The sequence below is a fragment of the Chroicocephalus ridibundus genome, chromosome 8 (assembly GCF_963924245.1).
Source record: "Chroicocephalus ridibundus chromosome 8, bChrRid1.1, whole genome shotgun sequence".
In the NCBI taxonomy this organism is placed as follows: domain Eukaryota; kingdom Metazoa; phylum Chordata; class Aves; order Charadriiformes; family Laridae; genus Chroicocephalus; species Chroicocephalus ridibundus.
Genome location: NC_086291.1, coordinates 21,296,182 through 21,319,154, shown reverse-complemented (window position 1 = coordinate 21,319,154; position 22,973 = coordinate 21,296,182). Strand labels below are relative to the sequence as shown.

The window sequence follows — 22,973 nt, the reverse complement described above, 5'->3', positions numbered from 1 at the left end:
CTCACGTTCACTATAATAAAGAGTATAGCTCTGGTTTTACTTGATCAGCTAACTGCATAATCATGAAGGCGAGCCACTGGGGTGCAGGCCATCCTTATAAAGTATGTCTGCAACAATGGGAATTTGTTTATGAGTATTAAAATAAAGCAATATTTGGTATTATTGTCTTTTTGCTTTAGTAATAATCTGAGTATCTTGTGGAGCTTGGACCTGCCTTACCTGTGTGTTCCTAAGCATTTCCATCCTTCATTATTATACCAAAAAGCAGGCTACACAGTGCAACAGTCAACTTCTATGAAGAGAACATCAAGTGCATGGGTGCAAGCATCAAGCGCATGGGTGTTTTTCAACTGGTGCAAGTCAGACAGAAGCTAATGCAGATTTTAACTTGACTTTATCAGCTGCAAGAAACCAAGCCTTTCAGACAGGAAAAAAATTCTTCAAAATGGGAGAAAAGGAAGAAGGGACTGAGAAAGGATGACAGTGCCAGAGCAGGCCTTACTTGTATAAAAATAAATACACAGTTCATCATTATTTTCAAAAACAGTTATAAGTTTACAGAGCTTTCAAAGAAAAAAAATCATTGAAATTTTTATATACTTTATGCTTTAACGTTTTTGGGCATCTGGTCATCTACTCTGTAGTTGAGCCTCTCGTTATTCAATAAGATGACCAGACTACTTTCCTCACCTAATGATCTTTAGTCGAAAAACTGGGGGTTGGAGAAAGAGTATAATTAATTCCATTAATTCCTCAGTGAAGCATCAAGTTGCCAATCAATCAATTTCCCTATGTAGCACCATTTTTTTTAAATTAAAACCAGAGCCTGACATTTTTGTGGTTTAGTTTTTTTCATCAGTGACCTGATTTGACTCCGATCACTCTGAGCTGACTCTGAGTTGACTACAAATGAAGCTGACTTTAAAATGCCTCTTTGACTTAAATCCTGTATTCTCTGGTTTGTAACACTATTAAATGGCAAGTCCACCTGTAGTATTTGAAGCATGGGCACTAGATTGAGCCAAATAATAGAAGTGAATACAGTACCTAGTAGAATTATTCTGGCCTATTGCATGCCATGTTTTTAAATGATTGGAAGCCCCACATTAGAGCCTAAATAGTGTCACTGTTGTAGAGTAAGAGAAAAGCATAAGGACAGACTCTCTTCGTTGTAATGCCCCTTAATAATCCCTTTAATAGCTTTATGCTTAATTTAATGTCAGCCAATATATACTTGCTAGCATTCGTGTATCAACAGAAAAGACTGAGAACTCAGGATACAGATGTATTCCTGTAGCACTAGAAGTGTTATTAATTCTGCTTAGCTTCGACGAGTGAAGGCGAAGGGCATTTCTTACTGTTGTTTACTTCTACCTCATGGTGGGGTGTAGAGAAGGGAGAGTCAGATTCTTCTCTCCAGGTTCCCAGTGACAGGAGGAGAGTCAGCAGGCCCAGGATGGAACACAGAAAATTCTGGCTTAATATAAGGAAAAAATGTTTTATGTCAGTGATTGAGCACTGTTACAGCTTGTCTAGAGGGGTTGTGGAATCTCCATCCTTTGCGATACTTGACTGGACTGAGCAACCTGATCTAATGGGACCTGTGTTGAGCAGGTGGTTGGACCATATGACCTATGGAGATTCTTTCCAAAATCTATGATCCAAAATCCTTCAGAGATTTTGATAGTACATTTAAATTTTTTTTGTAAAAACAGGACTTTTTCTGTCCTCTAATTCTTACATGCCATAGCTCCACTGGTATATCTGTAAATAGAAGTTGGCTTGTAATAGCAAAATGCAGGAGTATTTTATTAGCTGGTTATGATTTTCCCCCAATGCCAGTTTTTGAAAGAAATATACCACCAGTGTTTTTCTGGGGCATCCACTCAAGCAGAGCTGAAGAGCTGAGTCTGCTGCTCATCGCAGTCCTGCTTTGACTTTGGTCCACCAAAGCCAATACTTTGGTCTCCCCTAACAATGGGGGTATTTGTATGCAATATCCGGGATGAAATTATGACCTTTGAGTGTATAGAAATGGATACTGGACTGCACTAAAGAATGGGGAAAATAAACTCTGTGCTAGGCAGAATTCACCACAAGATGTCTCATGTCTCAGTATGCGTTTTTCACAAAGGTAGGTAGCTACTCAGCTAAGTCTGGTGAGCAATGCGAATGACAGGATTTAGATTCTTCTGGGGAGTATGTTAAGAACACATAAAAATAGACTGGATGTGGAATCCAGGCATGAAGAGTGTGTTCTTTAAGGGCTGATTAAAAATAAATGCATGGAGACTAACATCACTGAATATGAACAAAATTCTCCCGAAAGGGAAGGAAAACGAACAGTTGAAGCCAAAGTACAACACTATGAGAATGATTACACATTATAAACAGGGTGATCAAATCTCATTTGTTATTTCTAACAGCCTTTACTAAGTAAGCCAAGTGGAATCTTTAAGGCTAAGGCATCCCTTTCAAGACTGTTTCCTTGCCATATAACATTTTGGAGCAGGGGTGGGAGTACCTTTAAGTAACTTTTTATCTTTTTATCTGTCGGCTTTGGGAATCCAGACTAGAGCCTGCACACGGGTGAATCTGTACAAGCACTTGTCACAGTTGTCTATTATTAGGTGTATGTGCTATATATGTATTTTTAAGTGGAACTCTTTTGCATTCATATATGTATGATTTCTCCCAGCATCGGAGCAGACTCTCCTCTTACTCCGGGATGTTACTTGGCTGAGGATAGCTTCCTGTCCAGCTACCCATTTTCTTTATGGTTGTCAAACGAAAGCTTTAAATGTCAATTGCTTTAATGGTTATCCATATACAAAAGAGCATGTATTTCCATTTTGAGGCCTTTACCACCCCGGCAAACAGCGGCGATCCCTTTGCCTGCCGGGGCACCCCCGAGCTTCGGTTGCCGGCGGTGCCTAGCGCCCGGCGCTCCCCGGCGGCTCCGTGCGGGGACGGGACGGGACGGGACGGGGCAGCGGGCAGCTCCGGCTGCTCCCCGGCCTGTGCACGCCGGTCGTACAGGTGTGTGAATCGGCGTAGAGAGGGACCCTCGGTACCCCCCGCCCTGCAGGAGGCGGGGAGGGTTCACTTTACTAATCACGGTGGCGGAGCCGTGCCGTGGCAGTCGTCCCGGGGCCGGGGGACTTTCAGATTGGCCTTCGCCGCCGGTGCGGAGCCTCCCCCCCACCGCCCCCTCCTTCCCCTCCCCGCCCGGGCCGGGGTCCGGCGCGGCTGCTGCTCCCCGGGCGGGGCGGGGCAAAGCCGCCCCCTCTCGCCGCCGCGCTCCGCCCGCTTCACAAGCCGGCGCCCGCGCTGGAGCCGGTGCCGGAGCGGCGGGCCGGGCCCCCGCCTGCCCTGCCTTGCCCGGGCCTGACCGCCCTCCCCGCCCCGCGGGTCTGACCTCGCCGCTGGCCGCCGCCGAGCTGCCTCCGCCTGCGGTGGATGCCGCCGGGGAGCGGGCGGAGCGCGCCGCCGGGGAGGGGGGCTGCCGCGGCCGCCGGAGCCCGCGTACATGCGAGTACCCTCTCCGCTCACCAGCATGCTTTACTTCCAGATGGTGATCATGGCAGGGACCGTGATGCTGGCTTATTATTTTGAGTACACGGACACCTTCACGGTCAACGTGCAAGGCTTCTTCTGCTACGAGGGCGCGTACAGAAAGCCCTACCCGGGCCCGGAGGACCGCAGCGCCGTGCCCCCGGTGCTGCTCTACTCGCTGACCGCAGGCGTGCCCGTGCTGGTGGTAAGCAGGGGCCGCCCGCGCCCCGACTCGACAACTTGTTGGGCTGGGCTGGACCGGGCCGGGCCTCGCCGCCGGGCCCCGGCCGTGTCGGCGCAGCCGGCGGGCTGGCTCCGGGGTGGGCGGGGGACCCGCCGTGCTCCCGCCGCGGTGGGGCTGCAGCCCGGCCCCGCGGGCCTCGGCGGGCGGCGCTGCCGGCCCCGGCTCTGTCCCCGGCCCCGGCTGCTGCCCACCCGGCGCCGCTGAAGTTTATTTTTAGCACTGATTTATGTAACTGCCGGTGCCCGTATTGCCAGCCCCGCTCGACTCCTTTTGGCAAAAATGATCTTTTATTTTTCGAAATGCGTGTCGGTTGCAGGTAGAGGGGCAACCTCAGGGAAGCCCGCTTGTTAGCAGCCACTTACTAATATTTTACCCAGTACTAATTAGAAAACCCCTCTGTCAGTTTATTTTTTTGAAAGTAAGCTGATACGCGCAAGGATCTGGGAGCAGTGCTGCTTGATTTAGTTGTCCCCATGTGTCAGAGTTACTGATGTGTGTGCAAACTAAACCTTTGTGTCTCTAATTGAATATGGTCTTCTGTCAATCAGGTTTAAATAGATGTATCTTAAATGAGATTTATTTCATTGATTTTCTTTGGGTTCTTGGGAAAACAGCGAAGAGGGAGAAGCAGTGAGATGTCTTCCTTTCAAGTTGTTGAATGTACTATATGTGTTGTCAGATAACAAGGGTATCAGCAACATTTAATAATCCCTGACCATACTGTGGAGCAAAGACTGAGAGGGAATGAGTTGGGAGTATTTAATGTTGGGATGGATTATATATAGACTCACCAGGTGCGTGCACAGTGACACATACAGAAACTCCTTGTGAAGTGTTTGTTTTAATCAGATATAAGCATTAGAATTAAAAAAAAAAATGCAATAAGGAGAGGCCTCTTAAGATAATAATTATTTGTTTCACAGATCCATTCCTTTTCAGGAAAATACAAAAAATATGAGAAGAGAAAGCTTCATCAGGGTGATAGTATGGTAATTCCAGACACAGTTCCCTTCTGCATTGTAGCACCATGAGGTCTCAGATGGTATCCACATAAAACCTCATGGTCAGGCTCAGCTTTAGTATTTAAGACTTTGTTCTTTTTTTCTAGGGACTGAGTCTTGGTTTCATTTTCCTTTTTATTTTAACATCAATTAGTTAACCATTTTATTTAACAGTTTGATGGCTTGCTCTTTTAAACCCTCAAATGCCATTGAGATTTTAAAGTTTGGCTTTTTTTGTTGGTGATGTTTTTCTGTTGTTTGCATGTGGTGTTTGTTTTGCTTTTGATTATATTTCTTTTATTTGGCTCAGGAAGTTCTAAAGATTATATCAGATATTCATGATGGGCATCTCTTTTTCCTAATGTGTGTCAGCAAAATGGATTGGTAGTTTCCATTCGTTTCCTGGGTCCTAGATGATTACGTCAGAGAAATCACCATGACATTTTGGGTTGGCAGTCTTGTAATTAGCGTTGCTAAACAGCTAATAATAGAATTTAATGATATTTAACTGTACTTCCTCTCCCAGTCACCAGTCTCTTGGGCAAATGACATGCATTGGGAGGTCAGGGAACGGAAAAGCACATTGCAGGTGCCTGTGTTGCAAGGATTTTTTTTTTTTTTTTAAGTTTTTATTTTATTTTATTAAATGGAGAATTCGGCTCCTGGCAACGTCAGTTGCATGACTTCACCAACATTAAGGCTAATCATTATTAAATGAAGGCAATGCTTTTCAGGCTTCAGACAGAGATTTGTTCTGATTCTCCTTGGGCAGTCTTCCTGGACGTGGTGTTTACATGGGACAGCTCTTGCTCAGTTGTGTAGGGTATGGACACTGCTCGTTCTTTTCACTGAAAGAAGTGGTGAAGGTAGTATTTCTTCACCAAAGCAACTTGTATGCTTTTAGAAGTAGTTGAACTTCTTTCCCAAGATTTAGAGATGAACAGATTCTCTTCTATGTCATTTGTTTCTTGTCTATGAAAGTTTGAACATAGATGTTCTGTGCAATTTTTGTTTTTTATGTAAATGAAATATAAAAATGAATCATGTAACAAAAACCTATCTCTTTTTGTAAATATGCAAGTGCAGACCAGTGAAGGAAATGGATTTCTATGAATGAAATGGTACTCTTTTTTTTTTTTTTTTTTTTTTAAATCACTGTTGTCATGGAATATGATTTATTAAATACTATGATTTGTTAAAATTTTTCTTTTTTTTTTTTTCCTTTTTCTGTTAGTTTGGTGTGTGGGATTAATACTGTTTCTGGAGTTTTGAAATAGAGCAACAAAGAGTCTTTACCTTGGTGTTCAGGCTAATTTTTTTTTTCTTTGAGGGATGGGGCTCGTTGAATTGGAGCCATAGAGTGCTTCAAGGTAACACAGAGTCTCTTAATGTGACTCAATCAGTGGCTCCATTGCATTGAGTTTTAATGAAGTTGCTTAAAATCAGAGAATAAACGATTTTTTCCAGTGACTTTCCTCTTTCCACATGCCTGCTATTAAAAAAGTGAAAAAGTAAAGTACCAGTAGCTGGATCTGTCTTGGTGCGCATCTCATCAGCAATGGGTCTCTTGCTGCTGTGAGGCTGTCGCACAGCTGCTCCTCCAAAACTCCTGTGCCACAGCAGAGCTGCTGTAGCAGACCTGAGTGTCAAGCCATGCGGTAGAGCTGAGTGTCAGGTCACGGGGCAGCAACATGCATGTGCTGAGACGTAAATAATGAGCTGGGTCACGTGCGAGGGATGTACCCGTGAGTGCTATGTTAATCCTGGAAACTTTCGTGTTAATCCTTAAAATGCTACTTCTTACTACTACATTCCTGCAGCCCTAGTCCAGCATTGCTGACAGGCGTCCATTCCCAACTCCGTCTGCCTCCCCATCCCATCTGCCCCATGCCATCCAAGGACAGATGTAGCTGGCTGTCAGGTTACGGATCCTCAGGAGTCTCATCTGGGAAATGGAGTCCCTGGGGCAGAAGCAGAGACTGCTTGCTCTACTGTAATGCTTGACTTGCAGGTGCTCTGGTATGGGAAAGGGAAAGGGGCTGAAGGAAGGGGATTTCGTACTCCGCGCTTGGGATTTACTTGGTTTGTAGACCTACATGACCTCTTTGGTCAAATATTTGCAAAGTATTAACCAAGTATTTGGTCAGCCCTGAAGTGGTCAGGCAGTGATTGTTAGAATAGAATAGAACTATTCTATTTTACAATATCTCCTAGGTCATGTAGCAGCTAGTAAGAAGTCAAATTGTTCTGCTTGTTCACTTCAACAGTAATCAACCTATTGTCCACAAATAGACATATCTTCTTGAAGTCTCTGCAGCTTCAGAGTTGCCCAGAGAAGTTGTGGATGCCCTGTCCCTGGAAGTGTTCTAGATAAGATTGGATGGGGCTTTGAGTAACCTGGTCTAGTAGAAGGTGTCTCTGCCCATGGCAGGGGGTTGGAACTAAATGATCTTTAAGGTCCCTTCCAACCATTCTGGGATTCTGTGATTCATAATTATAACAGCAATTGTGAGAAATCTGTAGAGGGATCCAGCAACCATTCTGTAGGATAAGAGTGTTCTCCTTTCCCTTTTTTCCAGTTGGTTTTCTGTCTTTTATGCAGGTTCCATGAAATGAAGCAGGGTACATTACAACATTGGTTTTCAGTCTGTGTTCCGTGGGTTATCTCTAAAGGGAATATGTGCACTGTTCTTTATCTGTTAATCTGTAGCTTGAGTTCTTCCACTGAAGAATTTTGAGGGCCCAAATGTTTGGATTTGTTTGTTTTGCTTTAAAAAAAAGGCTGAAAACAACTGCAACTTAACATATAACAAAATATATGGTCTATTCCAACGTTAGGCTATTATTTGTGGAAGGTCTCCTAAGTCATACCTTTAGGCAGGTAAAGTAATGCCTTGAGTAAGTAGATGTGTTTGCTGCATGAGCAGCATTAGGCAGACTAACAGTAAAATGTTCTACAAAATGTAGATGAGGTTGAAATTGCGATCAGAACAATGTAAAAGCCCTAATTGGGAAATTCTGTGATGGAAGAATGAGGCTCACACAGAGGCAGTGCCGCTGTGGGCTCCCTTCCTTCCATTTGTCTTTCACTCAGGGTTAAAAGAGTACTGCTGGCTCTGCGCTCCTGTCCTTTTACTGGCCATAGCACTAATATTCAGAAATCTCTGATATACTGAGGAATTCTCAATACACTTTTTCTTTTATTTATTTATTTAATTTTATCTTTAAGTCAAATGTGAATGTGACAAGAAATACACTCTTGATTTGAGTCCATTCAAATATGTATAACATAAAAGAGTTAGTTGAGAGCTCAGTGCTATTTAAGCCATTTCCCAAAGTGCCAGTTCTTGCTCAGTGGGCTGGTTGCTTTTTTAGACTTGTTATGACACATGTAGCTTGGGAAATATACGTCAGTCTAATCCTTTAGCTTCCAGTAGAAATGATTTGTAGAACTGTAAGGCTAGTGTCTCGTGTTTTCAGATTCTATTGAGTGATCATTTCTGCATTATTTCTTTCTGGTAGATCTTAATTTTGACCTCTTTTAAATACTCTTAGCTGCGCTCAAGGATTCTTTTAATGAGTCCACGCGCTAATGTGGATTACTGAAAACGTTGAAACTCTTTAAACAATAATTGGTGTAAAACATGATGTATTGGACCTAAGATGTACATTGACTGTTGTATAACAGCCAGGAGGAGATAATGACACACTTTCATTAAGATGTGTAAACAGTTTTATTATGCAAATGTTGTTTGTTTTTATTTCCAAGTAACAAGCGGATGATTACAGTACTTATTCATAAAATATACACTGTTCTATTTGCCTAGATGAGTTCCTAGCATATTCATATTTTCTCTGTAAACCAATTAAAGACTAATTTGTTTTAGCATAATCCTCTTAATATCATCATTGAAAAAATATCTGCCATTCAGACAAGAAGTATTGTATTCTATTTTTTTTAGTAGACTAGATGAATCCTTAAATTGGCACATCCCAAACAAGGAGTGGATGTAAAAAATTGGACATTCTGCCTTCAGCTTATCTTTAGTCAGTAACTTTCTCCTTTTTGATCATTTGAGGAAGAAATTTTGAAACCTGGCAAAAAAGACTGTAAAGTGAGAGATGCAACATCATTGTTCATTTATTGAATTTACTGTACCCTGATGCTTTAAGAAAAAACAATATCATTCTGTGAATAATAAGAAAGAGAAGCTACTGTTTGAGGGATCAGCACAGATTTCTCTTCTTCACTGTCTTTGCTGATCTCTCAATAGTTCCAGGTCTGAGCAGCTGAGGAGTCATTGAAGGACATGCAGACACCTGAAGGAGATGCAGCGCTTGTTTCCAGCACAGAGATCTGGCTGATGTGATTGGGCATTGCTCCTATCTCACTCTTCCTTTTTGAACCTGCTAGTCCCTATTTTCCTTCTGGCACCTATGATTCCGTGTGCTGTGGCATCAGGGACTGATCAGATCTTATCAGGCTGAGTTTTCAAAATGCTCTTGTCAGAGTAGCTTTTAGTTAACCTGTAGTTCATGGAAACTGTTCTGCTCTGATATAACTTAGTGCTGTACATGAAGATGGGTGCTGGATTGTGATCCCTTTGGATCACATTTGGGACATCAAAATACTTAGTTATCTGTTATAACTTAAGGAAAAACACAATTTAGGATTAAAGTTCTGAAAAAGAAGTATTTCTGGAAACGTCCTCTGTGACTTTGCTGTGCCAGGAATCTGTAGATTTACCTTGTACCTGAGAACTCTAGATGTTTTTCATTCCTCACCTTAGTCAGAAAAAAGCACTACCTTCACAAATGTTTCTTCCATCTCTTTTAGGCTGATTATTTTTCTACTTCATGGCTGGTACTAAGTCACTTCAGCTTCTATGGCCACTTTGATACTATTGGAAAAAACTAAAGCACAGGAGCAGAATCAAACAGACTTTTCTCCTGCTCTGCTACTTGAGGTAGAAGTGGCTTCTATGCATCCTGAAGGAGACTAAGCTGTTTGTCACTTCTGCCAGAAAGAAATCAAGGAAACTTGATAAATAATGCAAGGATGCACAGTTGCCAGGAGCTGTGTGTTTCAGGGCAAAAAAAATCCAAGAATATGTAGTGAGGTATTCAAGTGTTTATTTTTATGTACATCTTCTATAGCGAGTTAGAGGAATCACCCAGCAAAGTGTTCAGTCTGTCCTGATGCCCTTTTTGGGAGCAATAAGCTTTTTTGCTAGGTAGGTAGCTGCAATATTTGAACATCTCCCAGTGTTGTTTTTGAAATGACGATGGTAATGCAACAAAAGATTACAGTTGTACACCCAGACTTGTATGAATTGGGTAGACTAAACTTATCCTCTGAAATCAAATGGAAATGGCTTTACTTGCCTGAGAAACGCTCTTTAGCTTCTTGATATATGACCTATTTCAATAATCCTGGAGTAGCTTTGGTTAGCTAAAGCTTATTTATGTGTCCTTTTCTTGTTGGCACATTTGACAGCTGTTAAGACTTTACATGAAGGAATTACCAGAATGCTTTATTTACTCTGTGATCATGGTATTCCTTAAGGGCCCATTTGGTCTCTGCCTTCATAGTTCTGTTTCAACCTGTGTGCACAGCTGCAACTTCTTTGCCTTGATAGTGTCTTCTTCCATTCTCACATTTATTTGTTTTTTTGTTTGTTTTTTGTTTTTTTTGCAGGGGGTGGGGAGTGGGAAGACATGTAAAACTTGCTGCTTCTTTTTTTAATATGCAAATGCGGGGGAATTCAGAAAGCCACTTTTTTGGATGAGGGGAATGCCAGCAGAAGATGTTAAAGCTAAGGGACAATTTAAGTCATGCCCCTTCCTTTGTGAGGGGATAATGGCATTGCAACTTTACTTAAGAATAAAAAATAAATCACACTGTTAAAATCTGTGGCAGCTTTGTGTACCAGATGTCAGTATTGGCCTGTTGGGACAGATAGCAAGACAAATACATGGTTTGGCAACGTGATGCTGTTTTTATCCCAGTATAAAACCACTAATCCCACAGAGCTGTAACCACGGGAAACAATAAAAGATTCAGAACCATTGTGGGTTTTTTTGGGAATTCTGCTTTATCTGTCTGTCTTCTTCTTGTGTTGTGATGGTTTACATGAACAGTGCCTGCAAAAGTTATGTTTGTACTTCCAATTGAATGTATAATTTCTGTGGTGCTTTCTACGCCTGCTATTTACAAACACTAACAATATCAAGGCCATATGCTTCATCCCTTGATGGGCTCTCTGAAAGTAAAGGGGCAAGCAGATGTGAACAAGGCGGACAGGATTCTGTTTGCAACAGCTGAATGCCTGCTTGTCCTATAAACGATGCACTTACGTTTAAGTGAGAAATTGTTAATCCAGCTGATCCCGTGTGATTAGGGAATTTGTATGCATTGTTTGTAATCTAAAATAGTAGGCTTGAAGTAATAAGCAGTTTCTCAACCAAGCAATTCTGGCTCATTGTACATCATGCAGGATTGAGGAGACGGGTGTCCATATGATACATAATAAATGACAGCCAAAGTAGAATTGTAAGTAGCTTTAGCTGTGTTTTTCAGCCTTAAAAGCAGTGTGATGTTTAAAGAGCTTTACAATGATCTTGCAGCAACTTAGATTGAAGTGAGTGATGACCCAGCTTCCATCATAAATGGTTCTTGTTTAGCTGAGGTGTGGTACCTCATAGAATGTAAATAAAAAGCCTAGCTGAGGTGGATATACCACATCTCCAATAGTCAGAAAACAGGTACATGTGATGTGCTGCTTTAATGAGGAATAGCCATTGTGAAAATGCTAGTCATTAATACTAGTACATTAATACATAGTACAGTGAACATGGTATTGGAGACGGAGTAGGAAGGCAAAAGTTACAACACTTGCTATCTCTGATCATCAGTCTGACTTTGATAAGATTGATTCTATTCACCTGCAGGTGGGAAGATATTTATTTTCAATGTAAAGCACTAAGCAATTGGCAATAGAAAAATTACTATATGTATTAAGATTTTTTTTATCTACTATTTAATAAATTGTTCAGTGCTGCTTCAAAATTAAGTCTGTGTGCTGGATGACATTTCCTGGGGTACCAGGCACCATGAAAAAAAACTTTTATACTGTGTGAAAACTCAGTAGGCTGTGGATTCTACTTTGGCTTACCATTCTGGACAGCAGATACCCGTTACCTGTAATTTTGCATGTATATGTAAATGTATCATAATTATCCATTGTATAATTATTCTACTATATTCTATTATATATTTATATGAAAATTTCATTAAATTTATATACTTATTAATGTACAACCAATTATAAATGCAGTATAGATATATTTTAAGGGCTTTCTTCTTTAGAAATATTATTTTTCCTTCTCTGCAGATATTAATTCTTGCCTCTGGTGCATGTAGGGTTAAGGATTATGTATGAAGGCATTCATTCTTAAACTAGAGTTTTTTTGTTTTCTAAATAATAATAATAAAAAAGCGATCAAGAACAGAAGTCAGCCCAACAGTATCCTGCTATTCTGAATTTTTGTATTTTTTCTTTCTCCACATAACCTTTTGAAACACCCATTGTTTTATGCTGGTAGGTTTCATGCTGTCTCTAAAAGCAATCTGAGTCTCTTTTTTTTTGGTTGTTGTCATTCAGACTAAATAAGATGAGGACTTGCTCCGGTTAATTTGTAGTTTGCCTCTTTGTAAATCAAGTATTAAATATTAGAATCATTAAGTGCAACTCAGTCTCCCAGATTAGTTATTTTGGGTAGTAATAGGGAGTTCTGTGACCTGTCCATAGCAATTTAGGGCTCGGACATGACTGAATTAATTCTGCTTAAAGATTTGTTAATCACGGGTCAGCTGAGCTGCAGCAGCCAACCACGTGCAACTTGCCGCCTGTGGGGAGCATGAGGTGAAGTATTTGAGCTTGACCTGCTTTAATTAAGACTTAAGCCAATACATGTTACCTCTTTGGGTTTTATGGAGTGGGTGCACAGACTGTCCATAACATGGCTCTGCTGACAAGTGGGGACTCATACGGTCAAACTGCTCCTGGCTGATGTCTGAAGTCAGACCTCCCCATTCGCACAAGCGCATGGTTCTGTGCACGAGTTCATCTCTAGGCAGAGCATGTGGACTGAGTTTTAGCACATACTTAATAGTAGTTTGATCATACTTGCATAGATTGGGCTTGGTGTCCAGAGCCTCTCCACTGCTCAGTTCCTATGCTCCTGTTCCTATGGGGGGATGTGCTGGACCTGTTGAAGCTCTGCCACGAGGCCAGCCCTGGGGCTGCTGCCATTGTGCATTCAGGCTGCACATAACGTGAGTCTGAGTGTCCGATAGGCCCGAGGGAGGAATCGGGAGCCTGTGCTGCATTGTATCGAAGGCCACAAGCATGCTCATGTGAATGGTGGTGAGGACAGTCCGTCTGTTACCGTGGCCCGCTATGGCAAATGCTCACGCTTGACTGAAGTCAGTGCTTCAGTGAGTCACGGGGACTCTTTCCAGAGCATTTAGCAAAGGCAGATGAGATTTGTAGGCAGGCTGACCTTGGGGTATGTAAGTAGTTCGCAGACATCTGCAGCTGGCAGAATGAGTGTATGGAGCTGGGTGGTGAGCTCTAGCAGGATTTGCCTTGATAAAGGGGTCTGGCCACCCAAGCAGGATGTACATTTACTGTCTAGCTCTCAAGTGGTAGTTGTGAAACTAGGCTTCTCTGTGAAGCACTAGGAGATTTGTTCATGAAAAGAATTATACAAGAGCTAGGTAGGTACTGATTGTTAATTAATTATCTTGGTCTTGGTGGGATTTGATCACATGCTTCAGTGTTACTTGAAATAGCAGCTCTTCCCTGAGATGGGAATAGTGGGTGTGAATGAGTGTGGTGCTGATAGAATCCTGTGGAACCACATTCATTTGAAGAGTCAGTATTGCAGTTTTACTCAGTATTTCTTTTGTTTATGAATTGATTGTGATTGTTGTGTGATGAGAAGAAGGAGGAAATCATAAAGCAGAGACTATTTCTTTAAAAAACTCTCTATATTTACACATTCAAATGTGTATGCACAACGTGCTGCCAAAAATAGTCATGTTTAGGTGGTTGAATTGTATCCATAGTTTAGTTCATGTATGTTTTTAACCTTGAATGTCAGTGGAAAAAAGTAATGCCTGAAAGAATTTGTTCACCACACCAGAATACCTAAAAAGGTTATCATGTTATCAAATGTGTGAAAGCATCTTTCAACACTGCATACTTTGAACTTCTCTTTCTGGTGGTAATTTAAGTTGCTCAAATAATGAGAGATTACATCCAACACTGATTAAAAACACAATATATGTACATACATTTACATAACAATTATGTATTTTGTCTAATACCCCTTTATTGTCTTCACAGAGAAGACCAAATGCCAGCTCTTATAAAGTCTGCCTTGAAGACAGCCAATATTAAAGCTTCACAGGATCTAAAATTTTTAAATAGGCTCATTCATCCTTAAAACGCTCCTCTTACCACTTGAGCTTTTTTGAAGTTATTCGATAAAGCCAGCAACATGTTTACTATTATTTTACAGTTCTATGCAAAGGAGATGATCCTTGTTAAGGTAAACCATTATGCCCTATTTTATGAGTGGAAGGAGATACAGGCACATATTGAAGAAGAGTAGCTGGTCTTACTTTGGCATATAGACTTTGCAGTTAGTTTTCAGAATACCATTGCATGCCTAAAAGAGCTGTTTTTATGCTCTGCTGTCTTCACAGCAAAGTATACAATCTCCCCTCTGTCTTGTAGGCATTTCCTGTACTAGGAATTTTTTGCTGAGATTTCCCACTCTTGCTGCTGCTGTTTCGGCTCATTGGCTGCTGTGCTAATGAGGGCACTTGGGACTTCCTCTTAATTCAAGCACTGCATTGTGTAAACTCCTAAACAGGGTCAGACAACATAGTGTTGCCAGCTGCACATCTGCAGCCATCTGGATTTGTGGCAGGAGCAGTAAAATAGACATTGTGTAGCAGAGTTGAAAGAGTGAACAGAGTGGTGCAAATCATATTTGCAGAAAACCATAAAGTAAATGCCCCATATTTGATCTACAGAATCATTATTGAAATGGTCTTTCTACATGTATATTTGTCAAATAAAGACAAATGGGATATGCTGCAGCTATGCAATGTTCTGTGAGAAAGCTTGCTGGCTAATTCACTACCATTTCATTGTTAAGTGAAGTAGTAAGTAATTATTAAAATTTCTGATGCTCATAAAGAATTCTCTGCTCCCACTTCTATGCCTTCATTAGGATTCTGTTTCTAATAAACATCAATATATTACTTATAATAACATTTTTAAGGAGAAATAATTGTACACTGTGAAATTACAGCTTTCAAATCTGAGAAAAGAGATGCGGGTGAATGGTCACACATCAGTTTGTATCTGGGTTTACTAGTTGGTTTGCGGGGTGTCTGGAAGAGGGACTTCTGATCTTTCTTCTGATCTTTCTTTCTTTCTGATCGACCAGCATCTCTAGTGACCGTTCCAGGAATAACATAATGGGTCTGCCTGAAGTCAGTGACGCTTCAGAAGTTAACTTTGGTAGAGCCACGGTTTCATCTGCTTTGACTGTGTCACTGAAGTGGCAATACAAATTGCAGTCTCTACGTTTCTTTGAAAGCTTTTATTTGTTCATTTATTTCCTGGCTTTCACAGATACTAGAAATGTGGATTAATACTGTCAGGGTTTGTTACTCAGTAGTTTTACTCCTGGTTTTATGCTGAATGTACATATTACGCACAAGTAACTCTGATGGGAGACAAGTCAGAATGAAGTCACATTTCTAGATCTGGTGCTTCCCATGCAATGGCTTTTTAAAGTGTTTTAAACTAATTTTTAATGACACCTGGATCCTCTGCAGTAATTCCTTACAATGTGAAGACTTCAAAGTATTATGTAAAAAGAATGACTTTAAGGTAATACACTTAGGATTGGGCATTACACTTTGGGACTTTTTTTTATGATTTATCTGACCTGTTAAACATCTTTCCCAAATATTTAGTACTATTTTCCTTTAAAATTGGCTTGGCCTCATAGTTTTGTTTTATCATCTTCTTGGGATGGCATTTATAGCTAAGCACCATTTCCCCACTTTGACTGAAGTGTTGCTCTTAATCTAGAGTGCCATGAGTTTTCACAACTAATCCAGCCCCTGTTGAGTTTGGTGTGGATGTTACTTTTGATTTCAACTGGAAAAAGATAATGACCTTAATGTATTTGGTGAGTTGGCAGTTATACGGTAGCCTAAGGTACTTGTAAAGGAAGAGATACTTATACAGAGACCATTATGACAGCAGTGAAGCTAGTTATGTGCTTCCAAAGAAAGCTGTTTTATTGTGAAGATAGTTTTTAATAAAAACGTGTAGAATTGTTTTGTTGAGCTGTCTACTTAAATTTATCATTATGAATCAAATACTAATTGACAGTAACAAACATAAGTAAAAAACCAATTAGGTGTGTATGTTTTGCAGACACATATTTTGCCATAAAAATAAAAAACCCTATTTTTGTGGAATCTTACAGGTATTAATCATATGTGCAGCCCGCGTTTCTCATAGTTATATTAAAACACAGGGTGCTTATACTAGTACGTGTTTCAGTTGTTTGATGCCTATGGCATTTCAGTGAAAGTGGCTTTTCTTGAACTGATCTCAGGAATGATCTATCTGCAAAATGTGTCTGGCTTTGGGTAGAAGTGAGATAGAAGTAAGACAGTGTGAAAAGCAGGAAATTCAGATATTCTCCTTACTCTGAGCCTCTGAAAACAGTTGGCTCCAGTCATATACTGACTGTAAAACCACTACTTTGTGACCAGAATCTTTAAGAGATGCCTTTTATGTGATCAGTTTTTATTCAAACAGGGATGAAAGACCATTTATGTTGAATTTTGCAATTGAATGTTCATCCTGGGTAGAAAAGTGCAAGTATGTAGATCACCTAAGGTTTAAAGCATGGAGTAACACTGCTGTTGGAAATGGTTGTTGGTATGGGTATCGTAAGCCTTGGTACTGTACTCATCAAGGAATAATGTTTTCAACATGCACAGAAGGGTTAAGAAACCAATATCCTTCAACAGACAGAACAAAGTACTCTTTTGTTGGACTGGCAAAAAACAAAGGGGTTTACCAAGGCCAGGCCGTAAGGAACCACAGTCTTTTTCACATGTATCACTTGAAGTCCAATAGAACACTTCCTTTATACAGCTGAGTGCAGAGCAGAACATGTTGTATGGAATTCATCTTCTAATAGGATTTGACTGACAAACTGGTAACAACAGGTGTGGAGAAGGCTGATGTAGTCAACAATTTTTTTGCCTCAGTCTTCACTGGAAACCTCTCTTCCCACACCTCTCGACTGATGGACCACAAGGCAGGGACCTGAGGAGCAAAGTTCCTCCCACTGTAAGAGAAGAGCAGGTTTGTGACCACCTGAGGAACCTGAACATAGAGAAGTCTATGGGACCTGATGAGATGCATCCCAGAGTCGTGAGGCAATTGGCTGATGTAGTTGCCAAGCCACTCTCCATGATATTTGGAAAGTCATGGCAGTCAGGTGAAGTTCCTGGTGACTGGAAAGAGGGAAACATTGCACTGTTTTTAAAAAGGGTAGAAAGGAGGACCCTGGGAACTAAAGACCTGTCAGCCTCATCTCCCTGCCTAGGAAGATCGTCGAACAGATCCTCCTAGAAGCTATGCCAAGGCACATGGAAGACAGGGAGGTGATTTGAGACAGCCAGCATGGCTTCACCAAGGGCAAGTCCTGCCTGACCACCCTAGTGGCCTTCTATAATGGTTGGTGGCCTTCTATAATGGTGACTACATCAGTGGATAAGGGAAGAGCTACGGATGTCATCTGTCTGGACTCTGACGCGGTTCCCCACAATATCCTTCTCTCTAAATTGGTGAGGTATGGATTTCATGGGTGAACTATTTGGTGGATGAGGGATTGGTTGGATGGTCACATCCAGAGGGTAGTGGCCAATGTCTCAATATCCAGATGGAGATTGGTGACCAGTGGTGACAAGGGGTCCATATTGAGAGCAGTACTGTTTAATATCCTCATCAATGACATAGTGGGATCGAGTGGGAACCCTCAGCAAGTTTACAGACGACACCAAGCTGAGTGGTGGAGTTGACACACCTGAGGGACGGAATGCCATCCAGAGGGACCTGGACTGCCTTGAGAAGTGTGCCTTTGTGAACCTCATGAGGTTCAACAAGGCCAAGTCCAAGGTCCTGCATGTGGGTTGGAGCAACCCCTGGTATCAGTACAGGCTGGGGGATGAAGGGGCTGAGAGCAGCCTTGCCAAGAAGGACTTGGGGGTACTGGTGGATGAAAACCTGGACATGAGCTGACAATGTGCACCCACAGCCCAGAAGGCAAATGGAATCCTGAGCCGCATCAACAGAAGCGTGGCCACCAGGTTGAGGGAGGTGATTCTGCTCCTCTACTCTGCTCTGGAGTACTGCAACCAGCTCTGGAGCCCTCAGCACCCGAAAGACATGGACCTGTTGGAGCAGGTCCGGAGGAGGGCCACGAAAATGATCAGAGGGATGGAACACCTTTCCTATGAAGACAGGCTGAGAGAGCTGGGGTTGTTCAGCCTGGAGAAGGGAAGGCTCGGGGGAGACCTTATTGTGGCCTTTCAGTACTTAAAGGGGGTTTATAAGAAAGATGGGGACAAACATTTTAGCAGGGCCTGTTGTGATAGGACAAGCGGTAAGGTTTTTAAACTAGAAGAGGGTAGATTTAGAGTATACATAAGGTTCAAATGTTTTACAATGAGGGTGGTGAAACACTGGAACAGGTTGCTCAGAGAGATGGTAGAGATGGTAGAAACATTCAAGGTCAGTTTGGACAGGGCTCTGAGCAACCTGATCTAGTTGAAGCTGTCCCTGCTTATTGCAGGGGGACTGGACTAGAAGACCTCTAAAGGTCCCTTCTAACTCAAACTATTCTATGATTATATGATAAATGGTGGGGCGTTGAATGTTTTGTTTTTCCTTTGCAAATATTATGGTATTTTAAAGGTTGAAGCTAAGCATCTGAAAAAAGAAAAGTTTTAATGTAAAGTTCTTTTTCAAAATCCTTAATGAAATAATTATATATAATAACAACCTCTTTCAAGCATCACTTGCCGGTACGGAGACTAAAATTACTTGATCTCTGGTTGTATTAAAACCCGTCTTCCTAATGAGGTGTGTTTTTAGAGTGAAGTGTGGAGCTTGGAAGCTTTGGGTAATGGCATCCTCGTTTTTGCAAAAAGAAAATGGGAACAACTTAAAACCTGTGCAAATTCCCTATTATAAGAAGAACCTTATCTGGAATATTTCAGCCTGCAGTAACTTTGCTTTTAGAAGACACTTTTGAGTTAAGTCTTTTCTCTTTCCCTCGCTGTTTTCGGATCAAAATTACTAGTGCTTTTAAATCTTGAGAATTTTCTGTAGATTAATATTTTTTTTCTACTTTTGGTTGTTATTTTTTTAACTTAGAAAGGCTTGGTGCGTGGGCAAAAGTGTTCTCACTGAAGTCTGTTCAATCTACTACCTCTTTGAACGTGTTCACCAAGAATACTGATCTCAGTATTGTGAAACTATGCCAGCAGTTAAATAGTTTTGGAGCCAGGTGCCAGACACTTATTTGGCCCCCAGACTGCCATGTTAGCATTTCTGAGCTTGTTTTCCTAGTGTGCTGGCCATTTCTAATCCCCCGGAGGACTGCAGTGCAGAGCAGCTGGATACTGTTCATCTCGCAGGCATATAAAAGGCTTAGTAGATGTGAGCGGGGGAAGTGATGCCAAGCGCAGTGAGTAAAGCGGACTGAATGTGGAGAGAATGCTCCCGTCAAGGTGGAGCTCGGCAGGGCTGGTGCACCCCGTGGGGCTGCTTGCTCACCCCTTTGCTTCTGTCACAGAGCATCAAATGCAGGACCTGCTGTCACACGCCAAGACTTGCCCTCTGGTGATGGCACAAGGCCCTTCTCTTAGTCTCAGGATAGCGGAGTCCTGGTAACTGTTTCTCAAAATGATCTTTTACGTAACCAAACTTTGCTGTGGTGTTATGTGGTTCCAGCCCTGGTGACAGTGTGCTGCTGTGCAGAAGCTTTGCCTGTTGGATGGTGCCGGCATGCTCTAGAGGAGATGCCGATTGCATATATGATCAATTGCTCAGTTAGGGGTGGGGAGAGAAAAAAAAAAAAAAAAAAAAAAGGGAGTCGGGGCAAGTGAAGATTTTTAGAGACACTGTACTTTAAAAATATTTCATTTTTTTCTGTCATGGTAAGATAACGAATGAAGATAATTCAGTGAATTACGGAGTTGTCCATGTCTGTAATTATGTGCTCACAGGGTCCCTTTGAAGCTCTCTGATTATAAATGCTTGCTTATTATGTGCCTCTTGCTTTCAAATAGCAATAACATCTTCATGAAGTGAGCAACCTTTGCCATTGTTACGTACTGACTATGTGTACAATGTATTACAAAGAGCAGTACAGAATATTTGTCCCTGTCAGAAGTAACATTAGTGTTTAGTAGCATATAGCCATACTCTGCACTACAGAGAAATAAGTAAAGCAGATAATATTTGACTATTAGATACATGGTCTTATACTGCTATTTTCCTTTTATAAATGGCCGTGATGAAATATATACCAAGAACTCTATTAAAACTTCGATATTTTTCTCAAAAAATAGAGAGTATATACTTATAAAACAAAATTTACTGGGGGAAAAAAACTGAGTATTTTTTCCACATCTTTTCTCCAGACCTTCAGAAGCTGCTGTGCAGTATGGTCCTATACCTCCATGCTGAATGCAAGGGGGGATATTTTGTATTTCATCAGTAGCAGACAGATTTATCTAGGACTTATTTTTTCATTTTACTCAAAACTGCTGGTCATTTTTCACTATAGAAAATGTGCTTCTGTGAAAATCAACGAGGGCATTTGCTGTCAGTTTAAGCGAGCAAGAAGCAATGAGAACAAGAAAAACACAAAGAAAATGGCCTCAAGGGAAAGCTCTGCATAATGAACTTGAAATTGCTACTGCTGGAAGTACTGTTGCTGCTTTTCCTGCCAGGGCTGTCACCTCACACAGCAATTTTAGCTTAAAGCAGGGTGTGGAGCTTATCTACAGCATCACTAAAGGCAGAGGTTTATGCTGCTAGATTTTCCAAACTCTAGAGAACACTATGCTCAGTGGTATGTTGATGGCATTTTTAACAGGGAAATAGGCCAGAAATAGTACACAATCTGGCCAAAAGTTAAGAAGAAAAAATAAAGAACGGGAACAACAGAGCCTATGGAAGCCATATTTTTAAAAGAAATCCACCCCATACTTTTTAAGTGGGAACTCATAAGTGAAATGAATGGGGAGGCCATGCAATTTAAGTGATAACGATTTGCCTAGAGAGACAGACATCATCCCCAAGATTTTTAGCTCCAGTTCTCAGCTTCTTTTCCTGTCTGATAAGGAAATATGAGAGAGTTCATTCTAAAGAGAAAAGCAGAGCTTTGTCTGAGACGCTGAAGAAGTCAGAAGAGAAATTATAACACACAGTATTGTCAACTGTTCCTCTTAACTTGAGAAGTTCAGAACATGGATGACTGTTTAGTGGTCTTTTTCATGCAATAACTGCTTTTCAGTGTTACTCGTCTATCTGAGTGGTTGCTGTAGCTACAGCAGAAGCCTGAGAATTGGCAGAGGGGGAATCGTGTATTCTACCACGTTCCCTGGCCCATATGAAATATTTCATGAACATTTGTATACCCTAAAGTAAGTGTTAGCTGGAAAGATCTATGAATGTATACACAGAAATTTCTTTCCTAATCCCAAATAGAGATTATCAACCTTAAATTTCAGGATTTATCTTGTTTAAATGCATTAATGTACCCTCAGATATCCTGTCATCCAAATGAATGCTTAATTCTTACTTGAATCATGCGTTTTTTATAGGAAGTTGTGTCACATATGAGAAGGTAGTCCATAAAATAAACCTAATTAGTATTCCAGAAGTGCAGATTTAAGGTCATTTATTTAAATAGGTGCTGGCTGTTGTAAACCATACATGACACTAGGGGAAGTTTGTTTATGGAGTCAGTTTACTGGAAAATCAACAAGGTTAGAGCTGATCTAGCTCTAATATTTGGAATGAGTCAAGTTTGACATTTCAAGTTGAAAAAGAGCTCAGAATTTAGAACCAAGTTAAGAATACATGGGATAGATGATTTTGGGAAGCACAAATTAGATTTCTAAATTGACGTGCAGGGCTAAAACTAGGAACAGCTTGCCTGGATTCAGAAAAATGACTAATACAGGAAAAAAACTGAACTTATTTGGGAGGAAGGAATCAGTGTAGGGAGTGTGTGCTAAACCCCATAAGCATCCTGTACAGAGAACAAGGAAAGGGACGGGTATTGGGTGGCTGGCAATAAATACACTACTAGTACAAAACCACCATGAAAATCAAGCAGAGAATAAGTTAATCAGGAGCTAAGAGGTGAAACAAGAAGAAATATTAATTTTGGATCTCACCCCTCTCAAACTCCGTTCCTGCTGTCAAATGGGTTGTCACATCGCAGGCAGGATACAATTGCCATGGAGATGGTTAGAAGAACTTTTGCTGTAATTCAGGTTTTGCTGGATTAATATTTATTTTCCATGCTTCCATAAAAAGAAAGGATTATCTAGATGTTAGTTATGAAGTATGTATTAATATTAAATACCTTTATGTAGGGTGATTTTTGTATTGTTCCTATTACCCTTTATATTGTGAACCTGGACCAAGGGCCTTCCCTGTGGTGACAGAGGGAAGCTGGAGTAGAAAAAGGATACGCTCACTACCTGTCAGAGCTTAGGCCCATGCCTATAGGGCCATCATTCTTGTCTTGCTCCTTCTCGTAACAGTTAAGTACACTGCTATCTTATCTAAGGACTGTGAAAATTATTAATATATATGTTCTTTAGAATACTGAAAGCCTGCACTTTGTATTGTTAGCCTTTAGGTGAAAATTGTTCTTTTCCATATACTTTACATGTTGTAATTATACGTCAAAATGTTTTCTCAGCCTTAGGGAAGGATGGCCTCTGCTCTTAACAGCTGTTAATATATCTGTGA

General features: G+C 41.1%; 1 protein-coding gene across 6 annotated transcripts in view; it reads left to right on the top strand.

Moving 5' to 3' along the window:
- Nucleotides 1-3,292: 3,292 nt before the first annotated feature.
- PLPPR5 (phospholipid phosphatase related 5) overlaps nucleotides 3,293-22,973 on the top strand; it is a 94,088-nt gene continuing 74,407 nt past the window's right edge. For all 6 annotated transcript variants that reach the window (XM_063345276.1, XM_063345278.1, XM_063345279.1 and 3 more), the window contains exon 1: nucleotides 3,293-3,760. In XM_063345276.1, the coding sequence (XP_063201346.1) occupies nucleotides 3,530-3,760 (231 nt within the window). In that variant the 5' untranslated portion in view covers nucleotides 3,293-3,529. The remainder of the gene's footprint in view (nucleotides 3,761-22,973) is intronic.